This window comes from Aegilops tauschii, chromosome 6 (genome assembly GCF_002575655.3).
Source record: "Aegilops tauschii subsp. strangulata cultivar AL8/78 chromosome 6, Aet v6.0, whole genome shotgun sequence".
Classification (NCBI taxonomy): domain Eukaryota; kingdom Viridiplantae; phylum Streptophyta; class Magnoliopsida; order Poales; family Poaceae; genus Aegilops; species Aegilops tauschii.
Genome location: NC_053040.3, coordinates 134,092,685 through 134,118,713, shown reverse-complemented (window position 1 = coordinate 134,118,713; position 26,029 = coordinate 134,092,685). Strand labels below are relative to the sequence as shown.

Sequence of the window (26,029 nt, the reverse complement as noted above, 5' to 3'; positions counted from 1 at the left end):
ATGTATGCGGAAACCCGAAAGTTGTTCGGAGTCCCGGATGAGATCCCGGACGTCACGAGAGGTTCCGGAATGGTCCGGAGGTGAAGAATTATATATAGGAAGTCCAGTTTCGGCCACCGGGAAAGTTTCGGGGGTTATCGGTATTGTAACGGGACCACCGGAAGGGTCACGGGGGTCCACCGGGTGGGGCCACCTGTCCCGGAGGGCCCCGTGGGCTGAAAGTGGAAGGGAACCAGCCCCTAGTGGGCTGGGGCGCCCCCCTTGGGCCTCCCCCCATGCGCCTAGGGTTGGGAACCCTAGGGGGGAGTTCCCCCTTGCCTTGGGGGGCAAGGCAACCCCTTCCCCCCTTGTGGCCGCCGCCCCCCTTGAGATCCCATCTCTTGGGGCTGGCGCACCCCCCCCAGGGGCCTATATAAAGGGGGGAGGGCAGCAAACACAACAGCCTTGGGCGCCTCCCTCCTCCCCTGCAACACCTCTCTCTCTCTCTCTCTCTCGTAGAAGCTCGGCGTAGCCCTGCGGAGACCCGCTACATCCACCACCACGCCGTCGTGCTGCTCGATCTCCATCAACCTCTCCTTCCCCCTTGCTGGATCAAGAAGGAGGAGACGTCGCTGCACCGTACGTGTGTTGAACGCGGAGGTGCCGTCCGTTCGGCACTCGGTCATCGGTGATTTGGATCACGGCGAGTACGACTCCGTCATCCACGTTCATTGGAACGCTTCCGCTCGCGATCTACAAGGGTATGTAGATGCACTCCCTTCCCCTCGTTGCTAGTATACTCCATAGATGCATCTTGGTGAACGTAGGAAAATTTTAAAATTATGCTACGATTCCCAACAGCCATCAGTGTGTAGGATGAATCACCGCTCCACCAAAGAATCTGTCCTCTGGTCCCTTGATCACGTGTGTACCTTCAAGAATGACGCCCCCAAGGGAGGAACGACACCAGAGCGTCGCCGTCATCCGATCATCCGATCTAGGGTTTCCCCTCGAGTGGCTTGTTCCAAGCCTTATTGACCACCTCCATAAAGCCGGGCATAGCAATCCAAAAAAATTCAAACTTGAAGGTTCTAGGCCTCCGAGGCCCCTTGTCATCGGCGAGGAGAAGCGGGCAGTGATCGGATAGTGAGGACGAAAGGGCGTGAAGCAGATGACTGCTAAAAGTGGTGTCCCACTCAGCATTGCAGAAAAACGAGTCCAGTTTGCACAGTCGGATTTTCCCTCTCGTTGCTCCAAGTGAACCTCCTATTTTGCAAGTGTATGTCTTTAAGCTCACAACTTTGCAGTGTTGAACCTCCTATACAAGGGAGAATACACCTTGTATAAAAGGAACCGGCTGAGTATTACTTCCTTCGTCTCATAATATAAAAGCGTTTTTTACACTAATGTATTATAAGACGGAGGGAGTATTATGTAAAATGAGGGTGTACATCAAAGATCCCCAGAAACTAACGTCGTCATGGCGATTTTGGTAAGGACAGTCAAAACTTCGATGCAAAAAAAAAAAGGACAGTCAAAACAGTATTTATCCATTTGAAATATTATCTTAACCACGATAGCCGCCGGAGAATTCCTTCCGTTTGAAATATTGGTACGTTGGCTAGACGGCTTGAGACCTTTGAAACGACTAGGATAACACAGAGATATACATCAAAGCGTCGACATCAAATGACCTCACACGACGAATATGTATACCGGTCGGTCAGTCAACACTACCGTTCGTGTCGCCATCGTGAGAAGCACGCGGATCAGAAGAGCATATCCTCTTTCTACACCGAATAGACTGCTATCGCACTGGCTACTCCCACAGAACTATCCTTTCATGCACAGGAATCAAAACTCATCAGATGCGCACCCAAAAACACAACATATACAAATGTTCCAACTATTATTTCACGACTCCTCTGAATCTCTGATCATCTCAGGGCAACAAAAACTACTCTTTTTTCTTTTTTTGAGGAAACAAAACCTACTCTCATATATCTCTTCTATGCAGAAACTATGCCGAGAGCCTGAGATCGATCTATAATAAATCCATAAAAACACACTCGGCCTTGCATCCTTGTAACAATCTCCCCATGCCGATGCTGCTGTCGTCCACAGGTTGCAGCACGACGAGGCGGCCGCGTTGCTGCTACAGTTCTGCCAGGAAAATGGAGATTGATTCGTCTCCCGCGGTCCTAGCGGTCCTAACATCGGGGCATAGCTTTGTCGAATTCTGCATTTATCCTTCTGTCAGGGTCAAGCGTGGGACGACGTTCATCGACTGCAGCTCCTGAAAAGAGCACCAAACAGTACAGGGGGAACCAGGTTAGCCGTGTTGCGCAGGGACAGCCAGCGCTGCTAGTACTTTGACAATACACAGTACCTGAAACAAAAGCTTGCAAGCGTACGGCATCCTCATCTTGGCCATGTTTTCTCCGTTTTTGCACATCGAGCAGAAGGAAGTCTTCAGCTTGTAATTGTAGTAGCCTAACAGACCGCATTTCCTGCAAACCTGTCGAACATGAACAGTGAATAAGAAGGGGCCTCCATGAATTACCAGGACATAAAATGACTAATGGGCCCATGGTAGAGTTCAACTGGACACCTTAGTTCTTTACAGTTCAACTAGATGCGATATCTAGCTAAGTGGGATGTTTAACCATTGAACCATGAGCATGAATTGTGTAATGAAGGCTGACAGGTTTCCATCACACTACTGATGAAAGAATCAACAACATGCGTACTTATGTTCCATGCATGATTGCAACCGCTGAAAGAATCACAAGCTACTTGAAAATTACCTGGACTTGATATGGATCACTGGATAGTAGGAGACGTTCAAAGATTAGCATGCTGGCACCGTATGCAATTAAACAATCACGCTCCATCTCACCAAGACGCAGACCTACCAAAGAACATATTAAAGATGAAGAACAAGGAGCCAACAAGAGAAAGGGCTAGCCTCCAAAGCCACATATTATATGAGATGTAAACCTCCATCACGACTTCGCCCTTCAGTAGGTTGCCTAGTCAGTAGTACTCGTGGTCCACTAGCCCGAGCATGCATCTTATCAAGAACCTGGGGAATCCATAAGCAAATATTTTACAAAATTATACAACAAAAGACTAGAATGACACCTGAAGCAAGCTGAGAAGAAGACATCATAGGAGCCCAGTTAATTTGGATAAACCAATAAGCAACAAGTATGTACTTGCCAAAATATTTCAGAACTTTCTATGTACAGCTTTTAGTTTGAAAAAGCATTGGTCAGTCCTGTCAACATTCATCACCCATCGTACAGAAAACAAAGCCCCAAAAAGACCAAATAAAAGATAACCAGACAAGCAAAACATGCCTACCATGTGCTTTAGTTTCTGGTAATAGATTGGCCCCATGAAGACATATGCCTGCAGAGGATGGCCTAAAATGCCTGAAATGGGGAAAAACATCAGCTTTCAAGACCCACCCCATGAAGAAAGAACATCTCACAAATAAGACAATACTAAATTTGCATTATCAAAATCTAAAACGACATATCTGGTGCCACATAAATCTGGATTACTAGAAGATAAGAACAGAATGTGTAGTCAAGAAATTGGAAGATTGCACAGAATATCTATATTTCTTAACTTTCTATGTGATTAAGAGTGATAATAGTTAACTATTTGTGTTTGTATTTGTATTCAGTTTATAAACACTCTTACCAGCATGCTGTAATCACAGACAAGCGGGGAACGGGTGACAGGGCACAATGTGGATGATAAACTTCATTTGTGGTTATGACTTAGGAGGGTCCACAAATATGTTTTCCACACAAAAAACATTACTTAGCCCGATTTATCACGACTGGAGAAAAAAAAGCAGCTTGTTTTCAATCAATCATCTTGTAAAACAGTAAATATCATTTGAAGCTTCGGACACATCTAATAGGTAATAATATAGGGTTTTAGGAAGCTGATGGTTGTTAGAGAGATGTATTGTACTATGAATCTTAGGTACATAGCATGTACACATTTTCAGGAGACTGGTGATTGTTATAGAAATGTATTGTACTAGGAGCCCTATGTATTTGCTTCCGTATTTGGATCCCTACTTTATCTCCATACCAGTACTTGTACATATATTGGCCTAAGGTTCTTGGAATAGATCTTGCCTCGATCAGAACAATGGTGACCAGTTTGACCACAACGGGCAAAAACTGCCAGATAAAAGTTGCTTGTACCAAGACATCCCTATCCTATTGTCATCTTTACTGAGATTGAACTTACAGTCTGCACTTCTATAAATTACACTGAAAATATTCATGGAGCAGTTGACATCAACTGAACGAGATTGAATCAAGTCCTCGTATGTTTACGAAAAATTGGATTGGATTTTGCAGTTCTTTTTTCTGCAGTGCCTCAACGTGACATGAGCATGATAATTAAGGTGTCCATAAGGCGATGTTTAAGCAGTAAGATGCCCTGGCACTTCTTCACCTTTGGTGCCTAACCGTCCATTAGGTGGTAAGGCAGGGATTGATCTCCTTTAAACGCCTTACCGCCTTAAAACCTTGGACATGAGAGTGAAAGAGGTTCAAGAATCTGTTTTCTTAGTTTATTAGGATATTAGCTGTGGCACTACTACTTTCAGATTCAGTGAATTCAGTCAATACTCAATACTGACTTGTAATAACATAATCAAAGTTTTGTGCCAAAGCAACTTCATACTGAAAACACACCTGAGTATAAGAAATCTTTTCCACTATAGCTGAAGCCGTGCTTGACAAGCGTATGGCTGGTATGCAAAAGAAAAGCAATGTTGATGAATCATTGTAAATGTGTAATTATGATTTGTTGTCAGCAAACTATGGTATTACATGGTATCAGCATACCTTATGTCTTCAACTTTATCAGCATTACCACTTGGTTCACCAAATATACTGCCATAATGGAATCGGCCACAAGAAACACCAGCCTTTCCCCCAAGAAGTTCAATCATTTTACCGATTGTCATACGACTGGTGAGCAGAATAAGAGTCAGTCAGGCTGAAGAAACACCATGAAACAAAATAGTACTCCCTCTGTCACGATACATGTTTCAAAAACATTAACACGTTCGTAAAGGTTACATTTTGATCATGAAAATGTCTCTTCAAATAAAAATAAGCATTACATAATTTCAGTATATTCCAAGATGGACCTAGTCTACATTAACGGTGAAACTTTGAAATGCTTGACCGGTGCAGATTCTAGACATGTACTGGGAATTTGTGACACGGAGGAAGTACCAACTTCAAACAATCAGTATATAACACTGTAGTTGCTATTTAGTACGCACATGACCATCATAAAACCCGGGTTGGTATAGATGAGGTGGACTGGATCACAGGAATCACCCTCTAGTTTAAGTGTCACAATCACAACTTCAATGATGGAGTAATTATCCAATCTATTTATTTTATTAGTTATCACAATAACAAATCACAAGTTGTGATGGTAACCCAGTTTCACTTTTTCATCCTAAATTTTGAATCTAAGCACAATACCCAAAGCAAAACATATGTCGAGTACAGCATGTTTTTTTTTTGAACTGGAGGGGAAGCGATAACAAATTATTCAAATTAAACCTCTAGATATGGATTCCTTGAGACGGCTTAGCATGTGTGTGTGTGTTGAAGCAGAGTTTAAGAGTATAAGACATGAATTAGAATTTCCCAGTTAAGTGGTTCAGTCAGAGACATGCCAAAGATAGAAGCCCGTAGACAGATTATATGAGATCCTAGGTTAAGGAAAACAGCAACAGAGACAAAACAAGTGTAGAATATAACCAAAGCCAATACAAAACCTTGGAAATCCATGGGGATTCATAATTAAATCAGGGCATATTCCTTTCTCAGAGAAGGGGAAGTCTTCCTGCTGAACAATGGTGCCACAAACACCTTTTTGTCCATGTCTGCTACTAAACTTGTCACCAACCTGAGTCACAAACATGAATAGCAAATATAAGTACATATTTCTACAACTGAATTCAAGAGAATTTACCGAATAAACCTACCTCCGGCCTCCTAGTGTGACGGATAATACACTTAATGGTCAATTTGTCATTTGTATCCGAACAAAGCATTACACGATCTACAACGGTAGTCTCACCATCGACACCTTTGTAAACAGCTGGTGAGTCCCTATAGTCCCTGGATAAGTAATATTAAACAATGAAGCACATTTATCATTCTTCAAAAGCAAATACGTGCAGGATGGAACGTATAACAGAATAAATCACGAACATAACAATACTCACCTGTCTGTTAATGCAGTACCAGGAGTTCTATTGGTAACCTTGGGTGTTTGCTTGTTCACATAGATATCATGATTGCGGATTATTTGACCAGGCGCAACAAATCCATCTTCATCCAATGCCTTAAAAAAATGTTTCTTGTTTTAGGAGCTATATTAAAATGTTTGTGAATAACTAAATACACAGATTATAAGATACAAAAAGATGTAGACAGTTCGGGTTTTGGAACTGATGAACCCCTTTTGATCCTACAACTCATAACAACCACACTAAACACGAACAATAAACTGCGGACACCACTGTGGCTCTGTTATACATTCTCTATGCAGTTCTTAGTAAACGCTCGAAGAAAAATGAAATTTGACACTAAAAAGTCAAAAATATCAAGGCTGCAACACAACAACAATATCATCTCGACGAAAGCTCATGAAATTAAATTTGATAAATATATTTAAGCGGATGGGACTGCGATACAACAGACTGAATAAAACATCCTCTATATATCTCTAAATGTGGACAATAGGAGACTTCTGTTTATTTCTATTCCAAAAATCCAAATAGCTCAATAGGAATGGGTTGGACATTCACTGCCTACACAATTCTTACTTTATCCTAGATTTTCAAAATGACTTTTTGTACTGCTCACTTTAAATTTGCTTAATAAGCCATCCTACTGAGAGAAGTGAAGGGTTTAATAGTTCAGGATAAATAGCAATGATCAGTCATTTTTATACCCGCATATTCTGCTTTATCAAGACACCATCTCTATCTCTCTGGGGTTTAGCAATCCTGTCTGATATACCATCTCCATATTTCTCCGATGTTACGGTGTACCTGTAGGATGAGAACCAAAAATAAAATTATAAAAACAAAAACAACAGCATTAAAGAAATGCTCCCCAAGCCCTTCAGTCAGAGCAAATGAAACAGCATCTTTATTTGAAGTGTATCATACTTTTTCATTGCTATGCAACGACCAAAACCACGATCAAGAGATGATTTGTTCATCACAATTGCATCTTCAATATCATATCCACTATAACTCATTACAGCAACAGTCGCATTCTGCCCAGCACCAAGTTTATCGTATCCCACCTGAAAGATTTGCCATGAAGTATTTGTCACGTAAACTATGAGAGGGTGTGCGCGTGTGTGTCTGCACAGGGATAAGAGAGGGGGGGGGGGGGGGGGGACAAACCAACTCAATCGTTTTTGTTGTAAGCAGGGGACGTTGCGCGTACACTAGTAAATAAAGTAGAGAATCTGCTCGAAACAACTACAGAAAATTCCAAATACACATTAGTGCACACCAAGAGGAAAGGAAGAATTGAGCAAGGAAGAACCACAGGATCATAACATAATAGTCAAATATGGTGCAAATGAAACTAATTTTATCCAGGGATGTGATTAGATGCTTTTGACTGATCTAGATGCATGTACTGTCGGCAACAAGACCGCTTTATTTAGCATTCATGGAAAGCAAGAAAATGCAGGATTAAACTGAGAAAAAGGAACTCCAGCTGCTTCTTACCTGATTATATGCAATATTTCCCATCGCTTGCTTACCCATTGCACACTGCAGACAAGAAAACATCAAGTAAGAATATTCCAAAAATAATAGAGATGTATATCAATAATCCACATCCTTGCCTGATAAGTGTTACGTGGAGATTGGTTATGGTGTGGATATGGAATAAGTCCAGCTACAACACCTAATATGGTCATTGGCTCTATTTCAATGTGAGTGATGCTGCTTCTTTGAACACCATCTTGATCCACATGCTCATACAATGCAATCTGTTTGAATCATCTTAATCACTTGATCAGAATATAAATGAACCATGCACGAAAACACAAAAGAATCAAGATATACCAATGCATTATTCTCTTCATTGACGTCAAGATATTCAATCAATCCATCACGCAGAAAATCATCAAATGAACGAATACCATCCTACAGTGAAATCAGTTGTGAGATAAAGATCAAACAAATGACAATAGATCAAGAAGAACAAGTTGCTAACCCTCAGTTCTTTCATATGATGCTCTTTAACCCTTGATCTGCCCTTGTCAGCAATTATAAGTGGACGACAAACGCGGCCACCATCAGAGGCAATATGAATGCAATGCTATAATGACAAACAAGGTTAGTATCTCAAACGCATTCTATTATAAATAAAAGAAAGAAAAGGCAGATCGATGAGTGTTTGTTACACAGTGCAACTACATAAGGTGCATCCACGGAAAGAGAGCAATACATCCTGAATACTGCATAGGCTTTCGGCTCAAATCTTAAAGACTACTAATTGTTTGGCCTCCAAGCCTTATGGCATTGAAACTAAGCTTGCCATAGCAATTGATTAACTGGTAGTTGGTACATAAACCCGCATTGACAGCAAATGCGAATATTATGCTATAGCTTCGAAAAAGCAGAACTGCACAGCAAAACCCTACTTCTGGCTGGCATGTCGCAATATGGTCCTAGCAAAGATTTACTGAACTGGCTGCATTAGACTGAAATCTTTACACCAGCTTGCATTGCAAAATTCAGGTACGATATGAGGATGCTGAAACACAACAGTTATCATACAGTTGGATACAGGACACAATCTGGGGGTATCACCTTTACATAATCAGTCTGGCAGATTTAGTTAGTTGCAGGTGTAAGCAGTGATGGCAGCAGGAACTAATACCTATTGGGTCAATCCTTCATACATAACTAGATTAATATTATATGTAAAATCAGCTAATACAAACTCTAAAGCTATTTCCGAAAAGCTCTGGGTCAGTTGATGCCGCCAAGAGCCCACGGCGACCATTAATCCAGCAGTGAAAGCTTTGAGTAACAAAATTTCGATTAGTACCATCCTACGTAGAGTTTTGAGGTTCTCAAAAACCTTTTTTTGTTATCAGCAGATAGGACCAAAATATTTATTAGCATGGCGTTAAGATCCATTTTAAGCTAGTAGTAATCAAGAGAAGAAACGATACCTGCTTCTCATTTACAAAAACGCTTACAAACTCGCCAATTTTGCCTGATCGGCGGAATGTTCTCATATTATTAGCAAATCTCTGGAAAGCATCATATATAACTTTATGAGAATAAATAAGGGAAATAATTTGAGATGTATGTACTGTTTATAAGAAACTAGACCTGAGGCTGCCTGTGCTTCCCTAGTATTAATCCATTGAACATGACCAGAAATGAACCCGGTGCATGGATTTCTTCTCCGGACAGAAGTGACAGATCTTCCACACCTAGGCTAAAACACTACAACAAAGAATGAACAAAACATAGAATTATATGTCAATGGGTGCAAGACAAGCGAGAGAAAAGTAATAAACAAAATATTGCAACGCATATATTGACTCAAAACATTCAAAGTCTCGAACCACAAGGCTGTGGCAAATGTAACTTTTGATCAGTTCAACTCACTCTCTGGTACGGCAGAGCAACAGGAATTCCCACTTAACCTAGACTTTCTAGGTGCACGCGTAGAAGACTAAGTGAACCTTGACACCCCATTTGGTGTGGAGATGTGAGATGCTGTGAAGTAAAGCACCTGGACCATACAGATTCACAGATGAGCTGGGTACCATTAAGAGCAATGTGGTGGCAGTTTTTTCGGAGTTGCACTCACTTAGAGGGTGTGGTTTTTAGGGCATGAAACAGGCACTACTAATACTATTTTCGAAGTGGCAAGAGGCCATCTTTCTCAGGAAACTACCACTGCATCAGTCTCATCTGTGCCTTCGCCAAGCCAGTGGCAAAGACCTTGGCTACAAGGCTGCCATAGAGATTGAAAATCCTCATGGAGAACTAACGTGCACTGATCAAGAAGCATAACATACATGATTGTTGCGACTCGGACCAAACAAGCTTTTGTTCTCCCTTTCCCCTGCTCTCTAGAAGAGGCAAAGAAAGAAGCGACCATGCTTGGTGGTTTTGTTCTCCGGTCCAAGGACCAAAGAGATTTTCTAAGGAGCTCATCAGCGAAGAGACACCGATGTTTCTCCAATAGCAGGTGGCATGGAGCAAGCTAAAGGATGTTGGCAGCATCTGCCACGACGTGCTTCAACTACGGAGTAGATTGGAGGCAGAAGATTTGGGATAAGTTAGGGAACCCCCCCCCCCCCCCCCCCCACACACACACCAAAAGATCCACAACGGCAAGTGCTCTGCCATTCGCGGGGAGGTCCACAAAGCAACAGGGTGTGATGTGGCTTCCTCCGAGGTTGGGCGAGCAAGCAGCATGTCTGCCTTCTCCCTGGCGGCTCCTCGGGGGCGGTAGAGATCGGATTCGACGGGAGACGGAGAAGATGGCCGCACACCAACTTTGCCAATTGTTTGGTGACCCCCACAGGTTGCTCCGAGGAGAAAGCCGAGGATGTTGCGATGGTGATGGAGTGTGCTAGCGAGGCCTTCGAGAACACTCCAGCAAAGCCTTCAAATACCCCATGATCCCACACACGATTTAAAAACACTCTAGCGAAGCCTTCAAACCCCTCGGAGACTGGATTGTAAAGTGGGTACCTACGTGGAAGGCGCCTATGATGATGAAGGCGAACGGCTTACCCTTGTCAAGGTGGTGCTTGCAGCAATCGTGCTTCATCAGTTTCATCAGCTTCCGATGTTCAGTTTGTAAAAAGTTTCAAAAGCAGTGAAGATCCTTCAGGGATTCCATTGGATAGGCAGAGTGGACACCCAGGGTGGGTGGCACATCCAATTGGGAAAAGGTGTGCCGGCCAATGAAGTATGGTGGCCTTGGTATCCAAGGACTGCGACTAGCCTCTCGTTGTGCACAGTCCCGCTACCTCCTTGGTGGGCGTTCGATATGCAATCTCCTAGAGACGAGCGGAGTATGTTCTGTTGTTGGTGACAGAACAACAACGCTCTTCTAGGAGGATCGATGGTCGAATGGCAGAATCAAGATTGCTCCTGAGCTATAGAAGCTCAGCTCAAGACGCACTAGGAAGCGTCGTGTGCCTTATTGTGCAGGAGGCGCCGGAGGGCAGGCGATAGATCATTAACATCAGGGGGCACTCGGCTCGCTCACCCTGTGGCAATACATCCAAGTCTGGCTCATGGTCTGTGTGCTGCAGCTCACAACACTGCCACACAAGCTGAACATCATCTCAAGGTCCAAGTCTTTGTTACGACCTCTTACAGGGAGCATCATCTCAAGGTCCAAGCTTAGCCTGAAGCTTAACAAGGTCCTGGAAGAGGGTGAAGTTCTTCATTTGATTGGCATGTCAAGACCACTGCTGGACGGCAAGAGGCTCACTGTGCAAGGGTTGCAGCATGCACCGGCTTGTCTCTTGCGTGACCAGTCAGAAGAGACCATGACCCACCTGCTCAGGCTGTCCTTATCAGATCGACTTCCCAGCCTCCGGTTTTCAGGACTTACAGAACTAGTGGCAACGTGCCACCAATTCCACCCCACCGAGATCGCAAAAACGCAACTCATAGGTGCTGCTCATGGCGTGATTGATCTGGAAGCAGCGAAATGCTGCTGTCTTAAAGCACGAGTTATTACAGATAAAAATATTTACGAGGGTCACTACAGAATCTAAGAGAACTGAACCAAGATCTGCCATCTAAAATTGTGGGTGCATGAAAGGAGAGCTCAAGGAAAGAACAAGGAGAAAACCAAATTCAGTAATGAGTCAATAACATTGTTTTCTACTCCCTCCGTTCCGAATTACTTGTCTTGGATTTGTCTAGATACATCCGTATCTAGATTCATTTTAGTGCTAGATACATCCGTATCTAGACAAATCTAAGACAAGTAATTCAGAACGGAGGGAGTATATTGCAACAGTGATCATACACACGCCAACAGTGGACATACAAAGCATTAAAGCCAAGGAAATAAAAATAGCTGAATTAGAGAGAACAAACCAGATTCCTCAGTGGGCCCTCCTCTTGATCTGTTGTAACATGAGTCATTAAAGCTAGATTTTTCGTCAAGCCACAAGCTTCCCCTTCGGGTGTATCACAAGGACAAAGCATACCCCACTGTTACAGAAAAAAAAGACATATTTATGTACCTTTATTAAGTACAACATACTAAACTTTGTCCTCACCTGACTGGGCTGCAAAGCACGTGGACCGCTTGTTTTCCGGGTCTTCTCAAACTGTGGTGTTATGCGTGTCATATAGCCTAAAGACGCCATATAGGATAACCTAGACAGAACCTGCATAGAAGTAGAAAAAAATAAAAACGCCTCAAACTCAGTGAACAGAGAATTGGGACTCATAAGTTGAACGAGTAGATACCTGTGAAACACCTTTTCTATGCATCTTAAATCGTTTAATGTCCCAATTTCCTGTGGAAATAGCTCTCTCCAAACCAGAGGTTATTACATCCTGCTGCATTATCAACTGCGCAAAGGAAGGGAATTACATATCTAAAATACCACATCCGAGCATCTCAAACGACTTGAGTAAATTTCTCCAAACTACACCGTTTGTTTCAGAACTACAAAGGAACTACACCGAATCATTTCATACACCATCACCTCATTCACTATTCTACTGGGTTCCTGATTCGTGGTACAACACTCCAAATAAGATGCATTTCAATATAATGTGCAGAGCAAGACCAAAATGGTAATGAATTTATATACTGAGTTATCGTTTATCAAGTTTGTTATGTAGCCTCATGATACAGAAAGTGGCATTTTCAGCATCCAAACATAACTAGTAAAGTATAAGAGAAAAAGTTCATGCAAAGAGATGGTTACTTTAAGCTGCACATTGTTATGGAACGAGTAAATTGCACTGCCGCCCACATGTTAAGAGTGAATTTGCGGCTTTGGTAAAGAGCGACCACTTGCAGAGTTAAATTAGTCTTTGCTTGTGAGTTGCTAATTTACCTATTATATTAGTATATGTTTAACCAACAGAACTTGTATTTTCAGGACATGCAAAAACAACTAAAGTCCTTCAGAGCTTAACAACCTCCAAATTCCTATTGCAAGAGCAGACAGCAAATTCATTTCGTATTAGAGAAAAAAAAGTACAGATCTGCTGAACAAGCTTGTGGTTTCGAAGACATTTAAAAAAAATACTTGTATTTTTAGAAGTCTCAACAAATTTAAGGGGCAGCTTATTTTTTAAGCCGCCCAAAAGAACTGGCCCATAATTGGATAGAGACTGCAACTCAAGGAAATAGTGCAACAAGAACTGTGTGCAACGTCAAAGTGTGACGCTACAGTAACATTATTGCGGTAAAAGGCAAAAGGAATAACCAGATGAGCATCCATAATATGCAACTGATTTTCATTACCTGGCTAAAATCCAAAGGACTGGAACGGGCCATGTCACTGTTTTTGTTCATACGGTCTACAGCATAGGTATTCATCGTTTTGAACAAATCCTTCACAAAGAAGCACAGTAAGAGACACAATCACATAATGCACAACATCTAATGAAATGATAAAGAAAAATAAATACCTCAAAAAGCAGGGATACTAATTGACCAGACAGCTCAAGCCTCTTGTTTCCCACATAATCCTGAAAAAAAATCAAACATGAAATATCAACAGGGCGGCAAACAGGTAAATTTGATGTATATAAGATAATTCAAACATGCCTAAACAGAGCCTAGTGAGAATAGGCCATGCTTAGTTCTCAACTTCTCATGTAGAAATATCTTTGGTTCCTAGATTATCAGCAGATTGCATGCTTTCATGCTTGCAATCATGCATAAAAAGTAAAAGCAGACTGGATTCAAAATTGAATAATGTCCAAGAAATAAATAAGATAAGCTACTCCTTGGTTTTCTAAGATCAAACTAGTCTAATTTACTGAACTTACTGTGAACAGTAATCAAGTGTACATCATAAAAACATGTCACCATAAACACTCTGTAAACTTGCGATTAGCTGATTTCCATAGAAATCTTGCGACGGTGTGAATAGAAGTTCTTAATTTTCCAGAAAAAAACAGGTTAATTCTTCTTTAGGCCCAGACTGAAACTTACATGGATTCTTATTTTCATTCCACCGAAGCAATAGTGAAGAAAAAAAGGAATGTGTTTTTGGTAGATCTTAGGAGTTATTCACTAAAATGATACATCGGCCAGCTCTGGACTTGCCTTGTCATCGAAGGTGTCAGAATTCAAGATCGCATCCAACATTCGCCTTAACATTACAGCAGTGTATATGCACTTTGGTTGAAAGTTCCCATTGTTAACCTACAGGAGAAACCGCATGCATGAGAGGAAGAATAAAAATATTCTGGCTGAAGAATCTAGGTGAAACATCTATCTCACCGGTACATGCGCAACAAAAACATCACGGAGGATTAATTTTGACCGACCGTCCTGAAAGTGAGAGTGAGAGAGAGCAGCCATCAGATGATTTAAACTGAAGAGTCAGTATATATACCAGTCTGAAAGCATAGATTGACACGTGGAGCTAATGCAGTAACTTAAGCTTTATTACTAATCCAATAATCTATAACGATCAGTTTAGCAACAGAAATATGGGATTCAGTAACTGTATTATATTTTTTTATTACCATCAACTTTTCAAGGAAAGCAACATATGATCTGCAAGTAATAATTACCTTAATATTTCCTGCACCAGCATACGTCACCTGCAAATATAGCACACACTGTATGTTCAGAAGAGATCCAACATTCAATACACGCATGCAACTACATAAGAAATTCAGTTTTTTTATGCTAGGTAAACCATCAACTTCATGTTTCAACAAAATGAAAAATCATCAAATACATTATTTCAGTTGATCTATGGACAAGAGCCCATGGATTCTACAGGTCCTGGTGGTTTTTAATAGTTTGGTAATCAGCAAATACCTTAGTATAATGTACTCCCTCCGTTCCTAAATATAAGTCTTTTTAGACATTTCAAATGGACTACAACATACGGATGTATGTAGACATATTTTAGAGTGTAGATTCACTCATTTTGCTCCGTATATAGTCACTTGTTGGAATCTCTAGAAAGACTTATATTTTGGAACGGAGGGAGTATTAAAAAGTGAAAGTGAAAGAAACACTCTACTCCCCCCCCCCCCCCCCCCCCACAACCACCACCAGCACCACAAACACACACACTCAAATTGAGTATAGATGTAGGGTAATTAAATAATTACGTAATAAGATGACTGAGGCGGTTTCAAAAGAACTAAATACTGCGACTGTAGAAGTAATAAAGAGATCAGAAGTGTCACAGACTACTCTTGGGGAAGTATTAGACATTTCTGGTCAAATGCCTAACACTCTTTCAACAGATGCAGAAGAAAATGCATGAGTTAGAAACAAGGTATGTACTCTTCCAAAGCTTAGATTGCTTCATCGCTATTTAATAATACAACATGAAGTTTCACCTTGTCATCCATGTACTGCAAAGCTTGCTGTTGTGTATATATTCTCTCTGTGGCACATTCCTAATAGAGCAAAAACAACAAAATTCAGACGGCCTGAAAGATTTAACGATTGACAGTCTAAAAGATCAAATAATAATACGGTGAGAGGATCATCGTTATAATATAGCCACAAAAGTAAAGCAACAAAGTAAAAATAATAAGTTACCTGAATAGACAAATATAGGAGGTCACCATATCTTGGATCTCTTCCAACCATTTGTACAACCTCTTGGTCAGTTTCAATTCCCATGGCTTTCATAACCACAATTATAGGAATCTGCAGAAGTTTCAATGCTCGGAAACTACAGTTATGATCAACTTAATAATTATCGGAAAGAAACGTAAGGCCTTGCATGTTTGCAATCGTTAAGGATACATCAAGTGTGATATCAGGGAAGAGAAGACTACTCAGACCATGCTATTCCTATTAGAAGAGATGATTGATCTCTTAAAAGGAGCTGCACACCTAGCTGCCTCATAGAAAACATGTACGGTCCCACACCTATAACTCTTTTTCACCATGTCTATAATCGTAGGAGAAAATGGCATATCCATCAATGAACCATATTACCAACCACCAAGCCATGACCATTAAGTATTTGAAAAGAATTAACGTAGAAGTTGAAGAACTCGTTAAATGTGTGGATCCTATATTGTTAAACAAGGGTCAAGTAGAACGGTCTACTACTATGAAATGGAAGGACTTTTTAATAGAACAACAGTGCATCAGTTGCATACCGGCTTAGTGAACTGATTCAGATGTAGATAAATTTTCTCTTTGTCCATGCAAATCACTGTCTTGCTTTTTACTTCATGTGTGCTGCTAGTAACAGATGCAGTTACCCTAAACAACAGAAAAATGAAGTCATAAGATTCTAAGCAGCCTGTAATGGATTGCAGGGCACCTCAGAAAGGGAATGGAACATACAGAACGGCATTCTTTTCGAAAGAAAACTGTAAGGAGACCCATACAGTATAAATAGGAACACAAATTCGTGTCCATGAGGACATAAACCCAGATGATGGGGTTGCATATCCACTCCCCCAGCCAAAAAGGTCTAGGCTCACTGCCTCATATAGAACCACATCAATGGAATGACATGCACACAAAAAGAAGCAACTTCAATAATGAGTGAACAAGCAACTTAAAGGCTAAAGATTTTAACCAGGATGGTTGGGATTAGAGATGAACTGCTTCCCTGACAGTACTAATCAGAGACAAGGCAATCATGTGAAAAGACCTTGGTCGGGTTTTCTATTTATCAATCAGATATTCAAAAATGCCTTAGCCATGTATATACTTTGCCAAATGGTTTATATAGCTATAATAAGCAGCCTAATCAGTGTTACTTAAAGTATACCAACATGGATCGAATTATACAAGTACCCAAAGATCCCAGCACATCAAGCTATACATAATGCCTGATATCTAATACACGAGAGCGCTATTAAGGAAGAACTGTACAATCAATAGAGGCTTGGTTATTCTTCTTGAACGAAAATATAACACAAGTGTCAAGTATTTGTTAGACAAATAATTTCGCTTCAATGTTCAACAAGACATCAAACCTAGCCCAAATGTGGTGTTTTAGAACAAACGTGACACTGGCCCTGAATAAATCTGAGAAAGCACAGAAGTATGTGCAACACCATAAGACAATGATATACTGTGTAACAATTATAAAATCTCTAACATCAAAGAATTAAACCTTTCACTGCCACATCATACCATGTACATTATAAAGTTACTGCAGGGAGTCAGCAGGTGAACTGGTCTCGTCCCATATTGCCCCCAGGGGACAAAGGGGCAACTCCCAGCTTGCTGCCGCCGCGGTGGCTAAGGTTGCGCGCGGGGGCGGGGCGATTCCTCTACTTCAGTTGGTGCTGCTGGAAGCGCTTGTAGCAAGTGAAGGGCGGAGGCCTCAGAGCTTGGTCCTGGCGGCAGCGCTCGACCTCGGAGGCGCGTATGTGTAGGTGTTGCCGCGGTGGCAATTCAGGGAGCCTGTTGATCTAGCGCCCAGATCCGACCACGGCTGGTGGTCCTGCGTCGTCGGCGGTGGATGCTAGAAGGGCGCGACATTCTTCGTAGCTTGAGGTGTTGCAGTGTGGCGCCATGTGCTGGTTGGGCTGCAGGCGGTGAAGGCTTCCTATGCAGCATGGCCTACTCTAGTGATCTACGCGCTCTCAGGTATTGCCCCCTTATCCCTTTGCGGTTTGACGGGAGAGGAGGAGCTATGGCGAAAGCTTTGCCCCGGCCTCGGTCGGGCCAGCGACGGCGGCATCAACAAGTGTCGTTTTCCCTCTTTGGAGGCGCCGTCATGGAGCTTCTTTTCCTCCCACTTCAAGAAGAGCATGGACTCTCCGGGTGAAGGCATCATTTGGCGCATGGTCATATGGAGTGCACGCATCTTCACCTCTGCGGGAGTGTCCCGGGTCTGCTCCTCCCATAGCTGTTGTAGCTTCTCTTCGGCAATGGTGGGAGGCAAGCTATCACTGTTAGTTTGTGCACATGTTTTTGGCGTGCTTTTGTGATCTTCGACGTGCCATCGGTGAGAGTGGGGTTGTGTCAGGCACTCAGGCTTCGAGTGGGCATGGCCCCGTGATGTCGTTGTTTGAGTGGGCTTGGCCTTGTTTGTATTTGTTTCCGCCAGGTTTTCCGTAATTAACTAGGCAATAATCTTCTTAATTAATGGACCATGACAAAGCTTATGTGTTGGGTTTCAATAAATAAAAATCAAATATCCTTCTTTGTTTACACCATCGGCTCTTAATCTTACTTTGCAGCAAAGCTCCCATGTGTACGGTGGCATATCGATTTATATAGCATGTGTCCATACATATGACTTCAAGTAAATTATCAAACTAGTGCAAAATTGTAAATTCAGGGAATAGTCACAAAGACAAGTAATTCACAAAATAAATGTAATTTCCAACAGTTGTCAAACCTTCAAAATAGAGCAATCAGCTGGATACTGAAATAAATTTCAAAATAGTAGACATAGTACCTTCCTTTATTATCAGTGTCGATAATAATACGATTCTTTGATAGCTGTTCTTGTATTAGGATGACCTGAGAATCAAAACATATTGCACGATAAATAATACTAACATAAGAATCCGCCAGGAGCTTGCGTCGCAAAGAATGAGCACTTAGCATTAGCACTATCACTTTTAGCATGCAGTAGGTAGTGGCTACAGGGAATACTTGTTATCAACACAAAAAAAAGCAGGGAGAGTGGAGAAAACTGCATCAATGTTTCCAGTTACCTTCTCGGTTCCTTTCACAATGAAGTAACCACCAGGATCAAGAGGGCACTCACCTACAGGCACAATAGTGAAACCCAACATAACCAGAAAGGTAGAGTGGCAAATTTATCTAAGAAACGTAAAAATAATATACAGTGATGAACATAAGAAGGCTAACCATATCTTGCTAGTTCAGCTTCGTCCTTCCCATTCAGAACACAAGCATAACTTCTAAGCATAATAGGCATGTACCCAATGGTAAAACTTGGCTAGAGAAGAAAAAAAGGACGAAAGGAGGTCAAGTTTCTTCACAACCAAGCATGTAACAGGTACTTCTGAGTTCATTGGCATACTGCCATACTCCCTTCGTTCCAAATTAATTTTAGTTCTAGGTTTGTCCTGAGTCAAACTTATAAGCCTGACCAATTCTATAGAAAAATATATCAACATGTACAACACCAAATTAGTTTCATTAGATTCTTTATCTAAACTATAGTTAATACTATATATATTCGATGTTGTAGATCTGAGCATATTTTTCTATGGACCTGGTCAAACTAAAGAAGTTTGACTTAGGACAAAGGTATAACTTAAATTAATTTGGAACAAAGGAGTACCATATACGCGTGCAAAATAAGTAAATATTCTTTTGTGGGGTGGAAAGGGGGATGTTTCAGCCAGACATTAGATGTGTTACCTTCCTATGTTTCGCATGCGTCTTTCCTACAGTGTACTCAACATCAACAATCACAGGAGCAGAATATCTGAAGGAACAAAGGAACATCTTAAGCAAGAATAGGTAAAAGGAAGCTTGTGATAGGCAAAAAAAAAAAGGTATGAAACTCAGTGCTACTGCAGTACAATCAAGATGGTCAAGCTTGATGTTAGATGAATCAGCTAGTTAAAAGCACATTCCACAGCTAGTCTGCCCTATGGAATATTGGGCATCAAGGCTCTTGCTTTTCCAACATAGGGACCTTTTGCATTGAGGGGTTTTCAAGAAAACTTTGTAGGGTTTCAATCCATAGTTATTTCTCCTACAGAAGCCTTTCGGATCATAAGAATGAGGTTGTAGGAACCCTAAAGGATTTCTGCCGAATGGCTCAATCCATAGAATTTGTTGAGGAATTCTAACATGAGCTTGGACCTCGTTGAAAAGTATTTGTCTCTTGCATGAAAATTGTCTCTTCAAATCCGTGCTAAACTCGTGCAGAACATACGAAGAGCCAGTTTTGCAAATTTATGTGTTCTGGTTTCTCATAAGATTCTAATGACATCTTAGTCCTAAGTTTTTCCTATTCCTGTATTTTTAGACCCCATGCATTCCAATTTTCAAAGAGACCCTTATAAAATTCTAGCCCGTGAAAAGGAGCAATTCACTCAGAAATCTAAGTTGTCCTCAGTAATATATGCTCAGAAACTCAATTATGTAGGCAGACGAGAAACATCCATACTAATGTTCATTGTACATTTCTACAACAGCAATCTTGCAGTGGCTGGCCTGAATTATATAGGCAATATTCTCTCTTCCCAAGCCCTCTCCCAAATAAAACCCTCGCTTATAGTACTTGATTATTCCAACTATCTACCTATTTATCCAGCCTTTTTGTGCTTAGGATCATGACAAGATACAAGCTTGGGTTGCCTATTAAACCAAACCAGCAGCTATTTGAAGTTATCCTGCTGTTCATGGTAGACAAGAGAGAGATATTCGTCACATATCTCCAGCTCATTGATATGCTCAGTTAATTATCGGCACAGAGTTACATCAGACAGATACAAGTGAGGCAATGTAAAGCTTACGTGCGATCAGTAAGGCGGCAAAAGTGTGGTGTGATAGTCTCAACTCTAAAATCTACTTGCACCGAGGGCTCGCCGATGTATATATTTTTGTACCTACATCAAGGCAAAGAAAAGAACACATACGATAAGAGAACCCTTATTTGACAAAAGAAAACAGTAGCTGTATAACTGAATAACATCATACTCAAGATAAATGCCTGGGTCACTGCGTGCTTCGATTCGGTTGTTTGCCCTGACAATATTCTTGATTCCTTTGGTGATGAAGTAGTTAAAAGAGTCAATGTGCTCCTTCACAAGGCCTCTAACCTAATGATTCCATCAAACAAAGAGAAAGGGGCCAAATCAGATGGATCGACCAAAAGATGCCCAGACCAAATGAGTAGTTGGCACCTCCATCAAAAAAATAAAGACGCAGCAAAGAGAAACTCAAGCCTCTGTAGTGTTGCAGTTGGAATGAAACGAATGCACGTCAGGCACAGATTAAAACTAGGACAGAACAAACCAGAGAGCAGTCAGTCAAAGATAGGTGATGTGAGACATTGTCTAGACCAGACTAGCTATCATGCATGTGCAATACTTTTTTTTTGCGACATATGACTGAATTAGCCAAATACCAGAGTATTGAAACAATAATATAAGGTTAAAAAAATATCTACACCAAAATCATCATTGCTTGTGATTATTACTAGGGAAACAATTTCTCTCAGGCGGCTAATCCCAGACAAATCAGTAGGGCGCACGACCATCAGACGGGATCGTGATCGCACGCTGTAGCCACACTACGTTTTCTCCTGGGCCCCACCAGTTCGCCGCCCTCCAGAAATAATGGTGTGGCCTTATTCTCTCCCTTGCGCGTCCACATAGCTTATCCCCATTCCCCAGTCTCCTACCATGGCGCTCTATCTCTCTCCAATCTCTATGTGCCGGCCGCTGCCTATCCCATCCCCGCCCCTGTCGTCGGTGCTTGAGTGCTGTCAGGTCGCCTGCTGCTGCAAGGGGCGACGATCGGTGCTGCAGAGGAGCTCCTTCCTTTTTTGGTCTTCATTGCCAGTGCTGCAAGGAGCCGCGGGATTGGTGTGCAGCACCTCGACACGAGGGGATTGCATGACAGGGACGACGATGACGGGGCTGATCCAACGGCACGCAGCAACGCAGTCAGACAGTTGGCAAGACGCCTGATCCCCCCACCCCACCCCACCAAACGAAAATACTCCAGAACATGGGTTTAACTAATTGTGTTGTCTTGCAGTGTCGATAATATGTTTGATTAACACTAACTGCAACAAAGATGATAAAGCATAATCCAGAACAGTCCTACTTTTTTTGGCAGACATTGGTCAGGTTTGGGGTGATGGTATCAATTCGTACTTTTATTAGTAGCATAGGCTCTCGACTAAATCGAGGATGACAATAGCTGGTTAACATGAAGCGTGTGGTGCTTCATTAGCTGTTAAACCAACCGAGGACTGAGCTGGTGTGATGTGTGGAGAACAAGAATAAGGCATAACTTCCTATGAAAATAAGTGCGTGAAAAGAAGAAGAAAAAAGGCCTGTGTCGCTAAATTACATCGTCGGAGCCATGAATTTTAGACGAAATTGCATGTGCAGGAGGAGCCGTCCCACGCAGAATCCAGTTCCAGATGGTACCTTGAGGAAGGCAGGGAGGAGCGCGAACTTGTCGACCGGATTGCTGACCGGCGCTGCCAGTGACCGGTAAGTCGGCACCGGCGGCGCCTCCGCATCCCCGTCGGCCACCGGGGCATCGGGGGCGGACGTAGCAGGGGGCATGGGGATTCAGTCGACTGAATCCCCTTGGCTGACGGCGGCGGAGGCGTGCGCCTCGGGTGGAGGGGCTGGCTAGCGGCGAGAGACGGTAGGGGGGGGGGGGGGGGGGGGGGGGGGGGTGCGCGGGTGAGTGGATGTCGGCGGCGCTGTTCTGGTCGAGTGGAGAAGAGAGCCCGAGAGGGGGGGGGGGGGTGGAAAGGGGGTCTCGGCGGCGAGAGACGCCGGAAACGACGAGGCGGCAAGGGTTTAGTTAGGGTTTACGAGGTGTTATATCGATGGCTGCGGATTCACGTCACGTTACAAAGGTATGTAATCGGACAGTCCAGGTTTTTTTAACAGATTTTATTTTAGCATCAAGAATGGTCTTTTATTCCTCAGCATTTAAAGGTACAGATATCCTAAATTCATTAAGCCCCATGTGGATTGGAACCTCCAGAGTCGATTGCGGTCGTCAATTTGGCCGGTTGTCGCCAATTTTGACCGGGTCACGCGCGCGGGGTGGGCTGCCTGGCTAGTGAGCCATTTTGATCAGCGGCAGGGAGAAGGGGCTTTTATTTTTATGTTTATTTTTTAAAAGAGGGAGGGAGGGGCTTTATGGTCAAGCTAGCGCCGCGGCGTCTGCAAGGCGCTCATGTGATAGGTGTCGTGCGGTTACTTCCCCTCGGTTGTCTACAGGGGAGAAAGCGCTGTCTGGGGAGGGTTTTCAACCGACATCGCTGGACCTTGGTATGTTGTTGCGCTGTCTAGGGAGGTATTTCAGCTGGATATTGCTAGAACTGGGTCTGTAGCCGTTGTGCTTGCTGTTCGTGGAGCTTCTCCTTCTGCTTGTTCATCGTCGTCATTGGTTGTCCCTGGCGTTTCTGCTGGCGGTGGCATTGGAGGCACTTTGGTGTGGCCTTGGTTCACCGTCTTCACCGTACATGTGTTGTTGTTTCAAGATGTTGCCTGGGGAAGGGATTCGTCTCCGCTCGTGTCATTCTCTTCTTCCTCTGATGTCTCACTTTGGTGCAGCATGATATTCTTTCCCCTCTACTTATTTTACTTTCTATCCAATTTGCATGGTGATGATGTGGTGTTGACCTTTCAGCGGTGGATTTCAATTTTGTTGTTAGGTTGTGAGGGTGACGGTGACTTTTTTGTTCCTGATTTTCGTGGGTTAGGGATGACTGTGATTGTTGTTGAGTGTTGGCAAGTGGTTGCTGTGGTTCTGCTTGTTTTTCTAGGGGAATCGATGAAGGAAATATGCCCTAGAGGCAATAATAAAGTTGTTATTTTATATTTCCTTATATCATGATAAATGTTTATTATTCATGCTAGAATTGTATTAACCGGAAACTTGATACATGTGTGGATACATAGACAAAACACAGTGTCCCTAGTAAGACTCTACTAGACTAGCTCGTTAATCGAAGATGGTTAAGTTTCCTAACCATAGACATGTGTTGTCATTTGATGAACGGGATCACATCATTAGGAGAATGACGTGATGGACAAGACCCATCCGTTAGCTTAGCATATTGATCGTCCAGTTTTATTGCTATTGCTTTCTTCATGTCATATATATATTCCTTTGACTATGAGATTATGCAACTCCCGGATACCAGAGGAATACCTTGTGTGCTATCAAACATCACCATGTAATTGGGTGATTATGAAGATGCTCTGCGGGTATCTCCGAAGGTGTTTGTTGGGTTGGCATAGATCGAGATTAGGATTTGTCACTCCGAGTATCGGAGAGGTATCTCTAGGCCCTCTCGGTAATGCACATCATAATAAGCCTTGCAAGCAATGTGACTAATGAGTTAGTTGCGGGATGATGTATTATGAAACGAGTAAAGAGACTTGTCGGTAACGAGATTGAACTAGGTATGAAGATACCGACGATCAAATCTCGTGAAAGTAACATACTGATGACAAAAGAATAATGTATGTTGTCATTACGGTACGACCGATAAAGATCTTCGTAGAATATGTGGGAACCAATATGAGCATCCAGGTTTCGCTATTGGTTACTGACCGGAGAGGTGTCTCGGTCATGTCTACATAGTTCTCGAACCCGTAGGGTCCGCACGCTTAACGTTCAATGACGATTTTGTATTATATGAGTTATGTGATTTGGTGACCGAATGTTGTTCGGAGTCCCGGATGAGATCACGGACATAACGAGGAGTCTCGAAATGGTCGAGAGGTAAAGATACATATATAGGACAATAGTATTTGGACACCCGAAGTGTTCCGGGGGTACCGGGTACGTATCGGGTCACCGGAAGGGGTTCCGGACAACCCCCGACAAGCTATATGGGCTTAATGGGCCTAGGGAGGGACAGACCAGCCCACAGGGGGCTGGTGCCCCCTCCACCAGGCCGGCCAGCCCTAGGGAAGGCAAGGGAGGAGGGCTAGCCCCTCTTTCCTTCCCCTTCTCAAGGGAGAAAGGAAAGGGGGGGCACCTCCTCCTTCCTTCTCCTAGTGCCAAAACAAGGAAGGGGGGCCGAATTGGAGTGGGAGCCCAAGTAGGACTCGGCCTACTTGGGCGCCCCCCTGACTGCCTCTTCCCCCCTCCAACCTATATATATGTGGGGAGGGGGGCGCCTAAAGGACACACAAACATCTGTTAGCCGTGTGCGGCGCCCCCCTCCACAGTTTACGCCTCCGGTCATATTGCCGTAGTGCTTAGGCGAAGCCCTGCGCAGATCACTTCACCATCACCATCATCACGCCGTCATGCTGACGAAACTCTCCCTCGACACTTTGCTGGATCAAGAGTTCGAGGGACGTCATCGAGCTGAACGTGTGCAGAACTCGGAGGTGCCACGTTCGGTGCTTGATCAGTCGGAACGAGAAGAAGTTCGACTACATCAACCGTGTTGTCAAACGCTTCCGCTTTCGGTCTACGGGGGTACGTGGACACACTCTCCCCCTCTCGTTGTTATGCATCTCCTAGATAGATCTTGCGTGAGCGTAGGAATTTTTTTGAAATTACATGCTACGTTCCCCAACAGTGGTATCCGAGCCAGGTTTATGCGTAGATGATATGCACGAGTAGAACACAAAGAGTTGTGGGCGGTGATCGTCATACTGCTTACCACCAACGTCTTATTTTGATTCGGCGGTATTGTTGGATGAAGTGGCCCGGACCAACCTTACATGACCACGTCAATGAGACCGGTTCCACCGACAGACATGCAACTAGTTTTGCATAAAGGTGGCTGGCGGGTGTCTGTTTCTCCAACTTTAGTTGAATCGAATTTGACTGCGGCCGATCCTTGTTGAAGGTTAAAACAGCAATCTTGATAAATCACCGTTGTGGTTTTGATGCGTAGGTAAGAACGGTTCTTGCTAGAAGCCCGTAGCAGCCACGTAAAAGTTGCAACAACAAAGTAGAGGACGTCTAACTTGTTTTTGCATGGCATGTTGTGATGTGATATGGTCAAGACATGATGTGATATACGTTATTGTATGAGATGATCATGTTTTGTAAAAGTTACCGGCAACCGGCAGGAGCCTTATGGTTGTCTCTTTATTGTATGAAATGCA

The 26,029-nt window shown here is 42.9% G+C and overlaps 1 protein-coding gene across 1 annotated transcript; it reads right to left on the bottom strand.

The window, feature by feature from the left end:
* Nucleotides 1-1,818: 1,818 nt before the first annotated feature.
* Nucleotides 1,819-22,735, bottom strand: LOC109752400 (DNA-directed RNA polymerase III subunit 2). The gene is made up of 37 exons (XM_020311303.4): nt 22,358-22,735; nt 20,895-21,016; nt 20,711-20,803; nt 19,605-19,671; nt 19,086-19,176; nt 18,929-18,981; nt 18,667-18,731; nt 16,400-16,505; nt 15,828-15,938; nt 15,623-15,682; nt 14,837-14,866; nt 14,541-14,591; nt 14,364-14,462; nt 13,721-13,780; nt 13,554-13,643; nt 12,542-12,646; nt 12,349-12,459; nt 12,164-12,280; nt 9,416-9,532; nt 9,253-9,333; nt 8,286-8,390; nt 8,135-8,215; nt 7,912-8,058; nt 7,793-7,837; nt 7,460-7,537; nt 7,217-7,356; nt 6,997-7,096; nt 6,266-6,384; nt 6,023-6,158; nt 5,813-5,943; nt 4,860-4,985; nt 4,707-4,762; nt 3,346-3,416; nt 2,980-3,064; nt 2,787-2,890; nt 2,369-2,497; nt 1,819-2,275 (listed from the first exon to the last, which is right to left on the bottom strand). Exons 1-37 carry the CDS (start codon nt 22,496-22,498, stop codon nt 2,225-2,227), a joined length of 3,474 nt encoding a protein of 1,157 aa, XP_020166892.1. The 5' UTR covers nt 22,499-22,735; the 3' UTR covers nt 1,819-2,224.
* Between the last annotated feature and the right edge of the window lie 3,294 nt (nt 22,736-26,029).